At 36.6% G+C, this 15,062-nt stretch overlaps 1 protein-coding gene across 3 annotated transcripts in view; it reads right to left on the reverse strand.

Moving 5' to 3' along the window:
* KCNT2 (potassium sodium-activated channel subfamily T member 2) overlaps positions 1 to 15,062 on the reverse strand; it is a 123,168-nt gene that overhangs the window by 62,405 nt on the left and 45,701 nt on the right. For all 3 annotated transcript variants that reach the window (XM_054384068.1, XM_054384066.1, XM_054384065.1), the window contains exons 5-8: positions 14,298 to 14,357; positions 12,766 to 12,840; positions 12,220 to 12,303; positions 11,554 to 11,648 (exon numbers count right to left, since the gene is read on the reverse strand). In XM_054384068.1, coding sequence (XP_054240043.1) covers positions 11,554 to 11,648; positions 12,220 to 12,303; positions 12,766 to 12,840; positions 14,298 to 14,357 — 314 coding nt within the window. The remainder of the gene's footprint in view (positions 1 to 11,553; positions 11,649 to 12,219; positions 12,304 to 12,765; positions 12,841 to 14,297; positions 14,358 to 15,062) is intronic.

The following is a 15,062-nucleotide window of genomic DNA, read 5'->3' on the forward strand; positions in this document are numbered from 1 at the left end:
ATGCTTTCTAATAATTGAAATGAGGATGTAATCTACTCCTTTTTTGGTTATTCTTATTTCGCTATTATTTACCTTTTAAGAAGTTTTATAAACTTAAGATAGTATTTTAAATAATTGTTCAAATGCTGAACAATGAACATAAGCGCATTTTCTAGTATTTTTAACAATAATTTTAAAAAGTGAAAATAACAGCCTTCCACAGTATTTAAATTATGAAGGTCTGCTGTTTTAAAATGCAGTAACCTCCTTACAAAACAAAGCAAGAAGACACATTTGTTCTCCAAGCCACCTTTATGGATGAGGACTTTAGTTAATGGGAAATTTCCCATTGCATTTCTCACACTTCAAGCTGCCCTGTGAAATCACTGACTCGTTGATGTTATTTTCTCTGTTAGGGTATATTTCCCTTCAGTATCTTTATGTGCACAAATAAGGCATCATTTGAACTTACTTCATACACATAGGTGTTGTCAGTGTTGGTATGTTGGTACCTGTGCCACTGAGGTCACCTATACAGAAAATAAAGGCCACTAGTTACTCTCAAAGCTGTAGCCTCCTTGTCATATGAGAAACAGTTTTACTTCATTTCTTTGATTATTTTTAGTTCCATTCCAGTCTCGGGGTGCTGTCACGATCTTCTTTATTTTTGTGGAGAACTCTTGAGATCATGAAGGGTAGTGACAAGAGATGGATTGACAATTAAATAGGAGTAGGAATGAAGTCTAATCAACAGTGGAGAAAAATAATTACACAGTTACCTCTGCAGGTTGCCAGTGGGGTTTGCTGAATCTGGGCAACAGAAGTAAATCCTGCATTTCTGTTAGTCTTTCCTCAATTTAGCTGCAATGTTCCATTAAGTTTTTAAGGCAGAAAAAGATTATTCAGACCATGAGCAAAATGGAAACATAGACTGCATTGCTACTTTACAGGGGTAGTGTCTGTCAAGCTGGTGGCTGTCTCAAGACAACTGCACTGATGTCCAGTCTCTATTTGAAACACTATCTGTAGACTCATGATGAGTAGAAAGTTCACTGCAAAGACAAGTCCAAGATCCAAAGGGGTGTATGGAAAATATGACTTAAATAATTATGTGGTTTACTTTGGGTAAATTGAATATTTGCTGCTGTTATTCAAAACCATCTTGCCTGATGCCAGCTTCAGAATGAAAGTGTTGGCTGGAGCAAAGTATTATGGGGCTTGAAGTTCACATTGTAACATGAGAGGCTTCCTGTTACTGCTTTTGGGTTCTGGGGTTTGAATGTTGGCTCTCTTCTGCTGAGATGGCAGCAGGGCAGGAAGGGATGGGGGAGTAGCTCCCTGGCTTGGGGTTTTAGCTTGTTTGCTTCTGTTTGCTGTTGCTTTCTGCTGGGCTTTTTCTGCAAACAGGCTAAGGTAATTGTGCATTTATGTTGTCTCATTTATATTAAATTCTTCTCTCACTCTCTTTGTCTCAACTTGGAATTCTTTTGTGTTGCTTTTCCCTCCGTTCTGTGTTGGGGGAAACAGACAGGTTAACCTGTTCTTAGGGTTTAACCTATTAAAATACTGCAACCTGAAAAGCAAACTAAGTACAAAGTGCTCATCTTCAGCAATTGCCTGAGGCTTGTCATAAATGTAAACCAGTAATAACAGATGCCCTGAAAATATGAAAAGGTAACTCAAAGGTCTAGAGCAACGCCATGAAGAGTTTTGTTCTTACATTGTAGAGATCAGCAAAGCAGTAGAAAGCATGTGATCACAGAAGACCATCATGTACTGGATACCTTTAAATAGCCTCATCACTTAGAAGATCTTTCTACTCCTTTTGTAATACATTAGCAAACATACTACTTTGCTGTGGAAGGTGCCTACATATGGTATTCTGTGCCCAAAGAAAATGACAATTCCATTTTATGCTTCTTGTTAAGTTCACAGGCTGTAAAGTCAACCCACAGTTTCTCCTTAAGTGTTTTACTAAATCAATACCAATTATTTTTTTTATTCCTGATTGCTGTGACTCAGGCACTTCCACTCTAATATACAGCATATATAATGTTTCATATATATTGCAGAAATGGACAACTTACACAAAAAAATAGCTATATTTTTGCAATGAATGGGAGCATGTGTTCAACTTTAAGCTCACATCTGAGTTCCTTTACAAGTATCCAGTGGGTTATTTATCTGAGGTTGAGAGATTACAAAACTCAATATAATTTAGTAATTTAAACTTTAAGACAAGTTTTTAATTGTTAGTGGAAGTACAGAACTCATTAATCAGAGTGCTGTTTATATGGATTATGCCCTAAAGGTTCTTTATCTACAGATTTCTGCTTTGTGTGGGAGAGGGAGAAGGAAAAGTGGTATCTGCTAACAGTGCTAGAAATACAAATTCATTGGAGCTGAGATAGCATTGAAAGATTCATCTTTAACACTCTCTAACATCAGGTTGATGTTTAATTGTTGTGGCAAGATTAAATAATTGACCTGTGTATTTTGGCAAAGTCTTCTGTGGAAGTCCACCAGCAGTTATCAGAGATGGAGTTCAGAAACAACATTTTTGCGATGAATCAGTTTTCTTCCTCTATTTAAGCTCAGCAGGTTATTTTGGCACGTGACAGCTCTGGCAGAGGAGAAGGGATCTCTACTGCGGATGGATAGAGGAATCCACGGGCATTTAACTTTTACATAGTATGACCCAAATGTGATACTATGTTTGGATGACTGTATATGTCATCACCTGTTTGAAAAACACTTGTCTGAACATTATAGTAACTACAGACAAAAACAAGGATCTTTTTTCTTTCAGCGTTCGTTGTACATGCACTAAAATCTGTCTGCTTTTTTTAGATCATCTCATATCACATCTCTAGCTCTGCCAAAGTCTCTGAGGTGTCCTTTTGATATTCCATAAGTTATGCTTAATACAAACAGAGTGTGAATGAATAATTCCTAGTGTCTGCTGCCAGCGTCTGTTAGCATAGCCAAAGTTGTATCAACATCTTTTTTAACTGTTTACTTTCTAGTTTGAGAAACATGAACTTTGCTAAACTTTACGTCCTTAAAATATAGTTAAAATATGAAACAGACAATAAAAGTGAACAAATCACTATTTGTGCTGATCACAAATCATCATAATTAATTACTGCTCATCAGAGAACCAGAATAACTGATGGCATCTAATAATACAGTTAAATGTGTTAGCATAAACCACCATAAACACCAAATTTTAGCAAAGTAAAATAGTTTGTCAGACCGATGAATCAGTCAATGAAAGATACATTTATTTTTTCTTAAGTCTGCATGCTAATGACAACTTCATCTTTAAGCCAAGAATTGTGAGTGATGATGTTCTGCTGCCAGGCACTGAATTTTAAATGGTGAAGTAACATCCTCAACATAATGAGTCATTCGTTGTTACACATGGCATTCTAGTTGCTGCTGTCTAAAATGATAAAATGTTCTCAAGTCTGCATGTGAGTATTGGGTTTTTCTTCTTACTGCTAAGACAAAACTAAGCATGTGGGAAAAAAAGCCTTCCTGTAACAACAGGGATGCAAGACACATGAGACACATGTTCTTAACACTTAATTAATATGTCAGATTGTCCTTTTACCTGCTTTATGAAAGCAGGAATTTTATCTGTTTTTACAGAAGTCCTCCCAAAGCAAAAGCAAAACCTAAGACAGAATGATACAGTATTTCACAACTTGCAGACTGGGGCTGTGTTCTAAGAGACTTTTATTCTACCATTTTATTTGAGAGATTATTCTTGTCACCCCTGTTCTGAAAATAACATGCCTCTTTTGAATATGTAACAGCTACATTTGCTCACAAGGTATATCTCCTTACGTGCCTGTGCTTCAGCAGCAGCAGGTTGTATCTGTGCATATCTGTTCATAAAGCAATGCAAAGCTAGCTGGAGAACCTGAAAATCTGTATGCCTTGCACACCTGTCAACTTCGCCTCCATCTCTCCCTGTGTCTCAATCCCCAAAACCTGGTCTCTGGCTGTTTTATTTGACATGGATCTTTTTCAAGCGTTGATACTTCAGAAGACATACTTATCTCAAATGTGTGTGGCATGTATTAGAACATGGTAACCAATTTTTGATAACAGAATATGGCATTCTATTTCTCCTTGACATTCCTTATTCATCCTTGCCCTCTTGATAATCACTTTAAATAAATACCCCCTTATTACATCACGGGGTTCATGTGACAATTACATAATTATACATTGTGACCTGAGCTCTATTCTTATGAGCATCAATATGACACAGAAAATGAAAACAGGCTTTGCTAATTTAATTATTAATGTTGCTATATTCCTTATGGCCTTCCTATGTTGTGCTGTGTTCCTGCAAAAAAACATAACAATGGGATGGCATTTAGATGAACTTTGAGGAATTTTCTGTGTTAGTTTAGATGTGTTGGAAAGCCATAATTAGCTAACATTAGCAGTGGTTTGATCTTATTTATCTCTCCTGTAGGTTAAGGGAAATCAAGGTTAATTGGTATAACCACAAAGAAAAGTCCCCCAGGGGGACAGAGGCAGCTTATCCCAGGATATTGTAATCTGTTATTCTATTCCATTTACCTGTGTCTCTCTATTTAAGGCAGTGCACAGCCAATTTTTCTCTCTTCACTCTGTCTCAGGACACATGCACTGTTATGGTTTGTGGGGGAGCAGCTTTCTCCTGGCCTTGGCTGGCAGTGCATTTGCAGCTATGGCACTGAGCCTGTTGAATCCTGCAGCAGGCCTGGGTCTAGTGGGGGGAGGCACTTTGGCTGCTCTTGGGCCGGCTGAGGCTGAGGGGGGTGGAGGTTTTTGGAAGGCTCTGGAAGGTTTGGTCCTGTTAGGTGAAGAACTGAGCCTAATGTGTGAATGTCTTCCTTCTACCTGAATACCTTTTGTATATATTTGTAAGTAGAACTTCCGATCCAGTGTGGAGCATTTTCATTTCACTCCTTGGGAAGGGGTAAAATATCTTTTCTGTCCTTTTGCCCTGGGTAGCTTATGGTTAAAACTAGGACAATCTCCCACAAAATTTAAAAAAAAAAAAAAAAAGATTGTTAAAGAAAGGATGCTATAGAGATGTAGTCTTTTAGAATTGTATTTCAAACAGTCCAAATGTTATGAGATTCAAAATCATTTACTATTTATTCTATTTTCGTAATTCTGCAAAGTACTTTAGTTTTTTTAAAATTTGCATAATTTTCCTCTTTTCACAGTATTTTGCAAAATATTGTGTATCACTCCCAAACATTCTTAGTACATCTTCAATGAAAAGTTGTCCAGTTGTAGCAAAATCTGATGTCTGAGAGACATTCTTACATCACTTGAAACTTACTGGGGAAAATATTGGGCAATAACCTGATAGACATTTTGTCTCCTCTTGGGCAGGAGTTTGGGTTTGTATCTATTTTTACACTTTACTTAAATAAGTACGTTTTGATTACCAAATTTCCAGTACCTTTACATAACAGAAAAAAAATTGTTAGAAGAGAATGATCTCAAATTATTCACAGGATAGAGGCTGAAACTTTCAGAATGGAGAGTAATTTATGTCTAACACCAAGAGTAAAATTCTTGCAAGCCATGCTGAAAAATCTTTCCAGTGTCAATTAAAAATGCTGACTTGAACAACACACTACTGGGTTGTAAAATTGCTGTTGCATTAATTGTTGAAGGAAAATTTACCTGACTTAGGAGTTACACAGCATACAAAATACTAAAATATTATATGGTACAAAAACAGAGAACAAAAAAAAATAGTTAAGTTTATTTTGCCTTTCAAATGTATTATAATTTAACTTTGCCCACCTTTATCTAACTTCAGTATGGAACTACTGATCTGCTGCCTGTGCTAGAAAATCAGCAAAGCTTTGATTGTAATTTCAAATGATCACAAGTACCTGAAGCCCCAGCTCACCTTCCAGGGTGCAACAAAACAACAGAAATCCCTCAATTGTATTGTTTACATCCTTAATTTAATATTTCTCTCTATATTAAAAAATATAGGAGGATTTTCTTATAAATTATCTGTTCTTTGCACTCCATTTTACAGAGGCTTTCTGAAGGGCAGCTTTCTGAGCTACCATTTGGTCTCATTATTTTTTATTTTAAGAAGACAACTACAAATGTAACTCTCACACTCAGAAGATAATTTAGATTGAACTCTCTCACATTTATGACTTTGTTCCAGAATTCACAGTAAATAGGCTACTGAAATTATTATTAATTTCACTGGCCTCTGTGTCTACTTTTAAATGTTCCATTACATCAGCTGCATAAAGAATTCCCCACATGTTGCATGGGAAAGATGCTGACCTAATTATTTTGGAAATAACTATGTAGAAACATCTAAAAAGATTAACAAAGGAAATATTATGTCACCAGCAAATTAGTAACTGAAATAGCATGAAATCTCTGTATAATTATCTAAGTTACCATAGAAACCATGCTTGACGAGTTTGGGCTTCCATACTTCTCCCTCCCTGTAATAAACATTTCTGTTCTGCCTCTCACAAACAATTAACCAGTTCTTCAGTAGCATAGATCCTTAGCCTGTAACATCACTTATCACCTATTTGCATTTTAAAGATGTGAACTCTTCAACTTAGACATGTAAAAATAATGTCTAAAATGTATCAATCAAAGGAAAAAATAAGAGAATAAATTGATGTATGTGGTAATATTTCTGCGTCATCACAATAAAACAGCTGTAGAAAAGTGAGCAAATGCCTTAATCTGAGAAGCAAGCTAGGTTTTTTTTTTACATTTTGTCACTGTAATTAAATATTCTCATCAAGGCTTTTGGCCCTTAGGTACTAATATTACAGATATAAGCAAACGATCTTCAGTACTATCAAAGGTAGAAAAGGTGTGGCCCTTCCCAGAAGTCTGTATGCCGTCAGAAACAGCAGGAGGCTCACTTCAATTTGTGTTTCTTTAAATAACCTAGATGGACAAATATTTGTGCCAGCGCTCTGTTCTGACATGATTCTTACACAGCAGATTTTAGCAAAGCCACCTTAGACATTTTTATACCTAAGAAAATACAAATTCTGTATGCAGTATTTTTTTTCTCATACCTAAGTTGATGGAAATGTTGTCCTTGTGTTCATGCAGCTTTTCCCAGAAGGCAATAGTTCAGATAAACTTTAATTGCATTTATAGATTTTTTTTTTTTTTGGTTCACAAGTAACAAATGGACATTTTAAGAAATGATTCATTATTGACCTTCCAGAGGCTGTTCCACCACTTAAGGAAATGTTAAGGGAGTATCTGAAGTAGATTGGAACTCTAATTTTACACACTCATGGGAAAGCTACTCATACACACAGCCCTCATTCCAGTGAATCAAAAGGCAGGACAAGGGTAGGGTGGAAGTTGGTACAAGGGATCTAGAAGGTACTACATGTGCTACCTGGCCTACTTCTAGATCTATTTGTTTATGTTTGGAGAGCACAGGAATATTTCAAAACAGAAAATAGAAATCTTTTGTTTGAAACAAGCAAGATCCTGACAGATCTCTCTATTTCCTAGGGGAAAAAAGCACCACTGCTATTATTTTAATATTTTGTGGGACTCTTGCAATAGTTGAATAATTTATTTTGTATTATTTACAGTTACTTAGAACTTTCAGTCAATGTTCTACAATATTGTGAGATTAAAATTCTTCAACTCCTGTTTAGTCCATTAAATCCTGAGACTTCATGTGCTTCACCACTTTAGAATCATTGGATTGATCAAACTAAATGACAGAATTACATCTTAATTTGATGCTAATTTGAATGCAGAAAAATCCCTCTAAATCACAAGCTGCACTTAAGAGTGTTGTACAACAAAACATAACACCACAGTAAGAACCCCAATCCCCACATTTTATTCACACTACAAAATTTACCAACACCTTCCAAGCTCATCCTACATAACATTAGGCATCTTTCTCGAAGAACTGCCACTGTAGGCTCCCAGTACTGTTAACACAGAAGGGCAGAGAAGCACAGACCTCCATGTGGTGATGTACTTCCCTTCAGATCTGGACTGCCCTCAGAGTTGCCTGTCTCTAGTTACTGATAATAAAGGGAACTGGAGCATTACGATGCCTTATTGCCTCTAACATTACGTGGGATCAATCCTTTGGTTGGTTGGTTGGTTTCTGTAACATGAGTGTTCCAAATTGGAAGGTCTTAATTTGTCTTGTTTGGACTAGAACAAGCGGGGAATGGCCTCAAGCTACAGCTGGGTAGGTTTGGACTGGACATTAGGAAAAAATTTTTCATAGCAGGAGTGGTCAGGCATTGGAATGTACTGCCCAGGGAGGTGGTGGAGTCCCCAACCCTGGATGTGTTTAAAGGTGCTTTGGATGTGGTGCTTGAGGATATGGTTTAGGGGTGAAGAGTAGGGTTATCGGTTGGATTTGGGGATCCTGAGGGTTTTTTCAAACCTGAATGTTTCTATGATTCTGTGATCATCTGGATTGGTTTTCAGAAAATGTTAGGATTGACCTCATGAGTTTTCAGTGAAGACATAAAGTCAGTGTAGGCTTCTTAGCCTTCAGTTATGAGAAAGATAAAAGCACATCTCAGTCTGTAGCCACCTTTTTTACAAGCTTGTAATTCTCCACTGATGATATATGACTAACACTGATTTAAAAAGCAAAATAAGTCTTAATAGATGATTCACTGTGTCACAGAAAGGTGCCTGAAATAATCATTCACTGTTATTAATATTTTTATACAGTTTACAGAAATAATTAGTATTCCATTTGACACAAAAGTGCAAACATCCATTAGCTAAATGACAAAACATATACTTTGACTAGGTCTGTAACTTTCACTCCAATTCCATCAATAGCATCTGCTGAACAGTGCCATAGAGGAGTACACATCTTTTAGTGTATTAATCATTGTTCTGGTTAGGTCACTGAGGATGAGATAGCCAAATCTATCTTTGAAATCAGAATAAAAGGGAAAAAAAGCCTTGTGTGTAATCTGTAAATACATCTACATGGAGCTGGTTACAGGATCACAGGATGTTAGGGGTTGGAAAGGACCCAAAGAGATTATCAAGTCCAACCCCACTGCCAGAGCAGGACCACAGAATCTAGCACAGGTCACACAGGAACACATTCAGACAGGGCTTGAAAGTCTCCAGAGAAGGAGATTCCACAATCTCTCTGGGGAGCCTGTTCCAGTGCTCTGTGAACCGCAAACAATTATCACCAAAAATGAAAGACTTGAATTGAGCAAAAACTCTGTTGTGTGATTACTGTTTGCTCTGTAACAACACTGAAAATTGCCAACTATACAGAAATATAGGAGATTTTTCCCACTATATTCTGAGTGCAAAGGACATCTGGAATAATATCTAAAAATGTTGAGATTAGCCAACTGGCTGTAAACATTAGATTATTTTTTACATTTTTCATCTGAAATCTGATATCTGAGTTATAAGCCTAAGTTGGAATGCATCTACATATAGAGCACAGATGTAACATAATCAAAGATACTAAGCTAATTGATTTTGACTACTTTTAGAGAATTTTGTAGGTATTTTAAAAATACATTATGCAATATAAAATCATACATAGATGGGTTAAAAAGAGTAAAAATGGGGTTATATGTGTTCATGTAAGCAAGAGCAGAACTCCAGTCTTAGGAAAGCTGCAGACACTTGAACAACTATTCTTAGCAATCCCCAATGTACTTCATTTCCTTAGTTATTGCATTATTGGGTGTTTTCATCCTATTTAGCTTATTTTGCAGTCTAGCAGGGTCAACACTAGGTCAGTATATAATGATCTATAATGAGCTGGTATCTGCAGCTGTTGAAAGCAGACATAATTACTGTAGGTGAGCTTGCCACTTTCTGCATGTTTTACTGTCACCTATCAAAATGCCTGGTGGTGAGCACGATGTTCTGTTTAGCTGCAGCTTCTACACCTTATTCAACCTGAGATCATCAAGGTTAGTTCTTAGGAAATATTCTTGTTACCACCTTACTTCAGTGAGAACTGGATACATATTTTGTTCAGCAGTTCAGTAAAATATTGAAGTAGGTTAGTAAAAAAGGTGAAGGCACATTAACTCAAAAGAGCTTTGTATTGTTAAAATTTAAACAGCAAAATTAAAGCCAATTAAAAAAGTCCAAGTGTTATAGTGACAGAATTTTATGCATTTTGATTCATTTATTGTAGTCATTATTCACTTAAAGGCCATTATTCACTCTTAAAAGGCCATCATCTTCAGTAGGCAATTTAATCTCACAAAAAGTTGTTACTGCTTAGAACTGGCAGCATTTGTCATTATGCAGTTGTGCAGCCATGAGACAAAAGGTGGATCACTCATTAACCACTGGCTAGAACAAACTCCTCTTCTTGAATAAATGACAGAGAGGGACAAGACTGGAAAAGGCCATGGGTTACTTTACACTGTCATTACCAGAAGGGTTAGGCAGCATATAACAGTGGCTAGAAGAAAAACAAACTAGAGAAATGAAGTAAGAGAAAATCAAATCACTGTCTCCAAAATGACAGACCAGACTTTATCAGTGTACTGACCCAAAGCACCCTGTCTGGAGAAATAAATGCAGATGATTTAGCCTTTCCACACAGAATCATCTTTTCTGTTCTCTGTCCCCTTGTACACTATCTTGGAACACGCATTCTTTCTCTACTCTTTTGTTCCCCTGTATGTGGTACTCATTTCTCAGGCATTATCACTGAGAAAATTATTCATGGTAAACTACCAAGTTACATTATATCTAATATCCATTTCTCCAAGCGTATGCATGACCTTATGGGGTGGGACCAAAGATTTGCGTAGCCTGCTTCATCTGTCTCCAGCCCTGGGAAACAGCAGAATGCTGAAGTATAGCATAAAACTGGGGCAATCAAGTGATGTTTCCTGTGGATTTTTCCCTAGCCACCAATAACCTGCAGCTCAAGAATTTCATTAACCAAGTATGTCTGTATTCAATGCCATCAACAGATTTTCCTCCATGCTTCCCAGCCTTTTGTAAATTTAAGTTTATAAGGTCTTGCAGCAAGAAGTTCTTCAGAGCCACACATTCTGGTTGGTTGAACTTGCCCTCCACTACTTCCTGTAATCTAGATTATTAACAGCTGTACTCTGTACTCCTCATGGGGTCATCCAAGTGATAAAGCTGAGATCTTTTTCTGTCTGTCCCACCAATAAGAGGAAGGTGACATTAGTTTGGGCACTTCTGTTGATAGTCTTCAAATCAGAGTGACTTCTCTGCTGAAACTCCACTCTTGATACATAGGTACATTTTCCCCCACTTCTTTCTCCCATATTTTTTGCATCATCTGTACTTCCTTCCTTAAAATGGGAATGATTCCCTTACTCATGCATGCACGTTCTATTTCCAAACCCAGTGTGTCAAGACCCCAGTAGTACCAGGTGCCAGTTAACACTTTAAGTGCAAATCTATTATTCTGTTTATTTCAATCCATGATTTCCACAATGTCTATTTTATCACTATGCAGCACAAGAAGAAAAACCAATATAAAATAATAAAAACAAAGGGGGTTTGGCCACTTACCAAGTGAAGATAAGACATAGTAAGGTAGATATTAAAATGAGGACTTGGTTAAACATTGCAGACTGTGTGCGTTGGATGGCTCTGTGAAGATCATTCTATATTAATGGAAAACAGGTGTTATTTTGGGGGCTGAATTAATAAGGCATGATTCAGTAGAGGAATTATATAGTGCCCTGATAAAATGCAGTCATTCAAATGTGTTTAGAATTTGCTGATCATATTAGAAGGGTGCAAAAGAGACTGGTGTGAACCTGTGATTATTTAACTAGTCCCTTGTTCATCCTGGCACAATTCTGACACTATTTCATGTGCATTAATATGTGTCTGCTCATGCCTAGCCTTAAAATTTAAAGGCTGCAAGGACCAATTAAAGCGTACTGGTTGAGTTCCCTGCAATTCTGCATGAATAGAAGAACCAACCATTCCAATTTTGCCATATTGGCTCAGTAACAATTTTTTGCTAATTAAGATTTGACTTGCTGTCTTTTTTTCTAATTTTGATGCAGAAAGCAGTTTAGCGTTGCTTGACCATTTGTATCATCTAAATAAAGATTTGGTTAGCTTCCTACTTAAGTTGGGCAGTGGACTGTACTGACAAGATCCCAGTAATGACAATACACCAAAAAATAGATACTCTAAAGTAGTTATTTCGATTGTCATACTTACAATCATATTCTCTAATGCATGCTTTGCAAGCCAACAATTTAAAAACACAGGAATAAACAGGTTTCTTAGGACTGGCCAGAAAATCTGAAAGAAAAATTAACAAATTGATTAAAAGCTTTTCTCTTCAACGATAGAGCTTTCCTATTCAGGAAGCAATGAATCACTTGGGAGAAATATATACCATTAATTTGTTTCTAATGTGAAACATGACTTTAAATGGCATTTTTTCCTTTATGAGCAACTGCATATAAGATAATTTGACACCAGACACCAGAGATTCTTAGGTTTTTCTATCTAGGTAGTTTGTTTTAGTGATTGTGCTGTAGTTTGAGTTACAAGGGTTTGGTTTTGTTTTTTCCCTACAGGAGAAGAAGTGGAAAGTAATCTGAATTATTACTTCACTCAAGTAGCAAATCATCTTCTTGTTGCTGACAAATTGCTGTTCCCACAGGCACAGATCTGTCACGCACATAAGATTCACATTCACTTCAATTTGTGCAGACTCCAAAGTGCAATGTACAAATGTATTAATTGAAATATGTTTACCGTGATGATGAAAGGGACAGCATTAATTATTTCCAGGAGAAAGGGTATTCTCAGAATTTGTTCCCAGATATTTCCCTTCAAAGAAAAGGAAAAAAAAAATTACAAAATAACAAACACCATGTTACAGTAGGCTTACATATAGTTCTGACGAAAAATACATGTGATATTCCATTGCCACATATGGAATCTCTCCCACTAGCTGAATTTTGGGAAGATCGTTCATCTCGGATTTAGACACATATGTCAAATGTGAATATAGAATATAGGCCACTCTGGCCTACTTTTCTTACTGTTTAACATCATGTACCACACAGGTAAAAATATAGACTTTTAAATCTGTGTTTTCACTCAAGCAGTTCTCTGTTTCCATATGACCATACATTTACTTGCTGTGACCTAGTTAGTAGGCTAAAATGAAGAATTCTAATTGCATTAACTTGCCAACTCATTCTCTCAGCTAATGAAGAGCTTCATTATTTAAAGCTTATTTTTTTTCAAAGAATTACATTTTTGAGAGAATAAATATTTTTCAGAGAATAATGTTTTCTTCCATTGCATCTTTAGAAACCTTGGAATTATACAAAGAAATCTTGTCTCTGTTGTCTTGTTGTGCAAGTGTTGGCTACTTTTATTTTTACATGAACACACAGAGATAAGGTAAGTTTCCTGTCCTAAGGAATTTAATTATTTAATAATTGTCATTTTTCAGTGACTCTTCATTACTCCAACAGACTACCCTGCTGGCAAATTCTTTTATCTGCAACTACTTTTTCTTAGAAGTTTCTTAATGTAGTCTGCAATAGATAAAATCTGGCTGGATGGCTGGGCCCAAAGAGTGGTGGTCAACAGACCCCCTCCAGCCTGTCCACATCTTTTTTGCATGGCAGGGACCAAAACTGAACCCAATATTGCAGGTGTGACCTGACACATGCTGAGTAGAGTGAGATAATGACTTTATCTTTGCTGGCAATGCCCTTGGTGATAAAACCAAACAGCATCAGAGGGCTGGGTAAAACAAGTATGTAGGTATCCATAATCCAATTTAAGGAAAAAAAAAAAGGGGGGAAAAAATGAGTACTCCCTTGGCCTAGCTTTTGCTTTGCAGTTTTACAAGCCTAACACTTGAGTTAAGAGATACTGAATAGCAACAGCTTTGATATCAATGAAAATCATGTCCAGGGCATTATCAATAGACATATGAAAGTGTACACTTGAAAACTCAGTCCCCAAAAGTCAAGGTCACTTTGAGAACATGTTCTCAAATCACAGTGTGCCCCTGTGGACAACTGGGAAAAAATGCGAATTCCATTTCTGACTTCCACTCTCTGGATATTTGTGCTCGCTCATACATTTGGAAAACACGAACAGGGCTGCCTGTGACAATATGCTGCCTTCTACATGTGTGTTTTTGTCATCTTCCTGCTTCTACAGCGGTGTGGGCATGAATGCAGGCACAGGAGTTTTATGTTAAAACATTTAACTCAGTTACTGTTTGGGATGAATTATGCCTGAAAGTAACTAACAGGACTTACCTTGTAGCTTAAATAACTGAGCAGCAGAGTTTCAAAGAGACTTATTAAAGCCACAGAAACCTTAAGTGAAATGATAAAATGATGTCTGTTAATACTGACTTCTAAAGAACTTACGACATTACGCATGACAATGAAAGGTAAAAAGCAATAAAACCCAGCTTTTCCATGCGTCCTCTTACACCGTCTCAGCAACAGCATTTAGCACAAAGCTCCAATTGGTTAGTTTTCTGACTAAAGCACAGTCTGTGACTTGAGTCCCATTGCTCTTTTCCAAGTATAACACTCCAGAGAGCCTGTAGGGTAGCCCTTCCATGTTTTTTAGGGAGCTCCAGACACAGCCTGACAGATTGTTTCTCAAGTTTCACTTGTCTGTTCCCAAAAGATACCGAGTGAGGAAGCTGTAAGGAATGGAAGCTGGTCAGTTCTTTACTCTTCTGCAAAGGTGTTATGTTATGACTTAATGGAAAAACACTCTTCTTGCTGGCCATAATTCAGAAGCTGAAAACAGCAAAAAACTACATGGATGAATCATTATAGATTTCAATATTTAAATGCCACTGAGCTCAACTTACAAGATTTCACTTAGATTACATGTGGTTGATGCATGTATTATGTATTTTAAAAACATTTAAATAGTTAAATATCAAAATAGTAAAAAAAAAATGCTTAAAACTTTATACGTATCAAACAACCATAAAACTTACTTAAATCCTCTGCATAGTAAGTATTTCATGTATATTGTGGGAATATTCTGTCAAGAAGATG

This window comes from Indicator indicator, chromosome 10 (genome assembly GCF_027791375.1).
Source record: "Indicator indicator isolate 239-I01 chromosome 10, UM_Iind_1.1, whole genome shotgun sequence".
In the NCBI taxonomy this organism is placed as follows: domain Eukaryota; kingdom Metazoa; phylum Chordata; class Aves; order Piciformes; family Indicatoridae; genus Indicator; species Indicator indicator.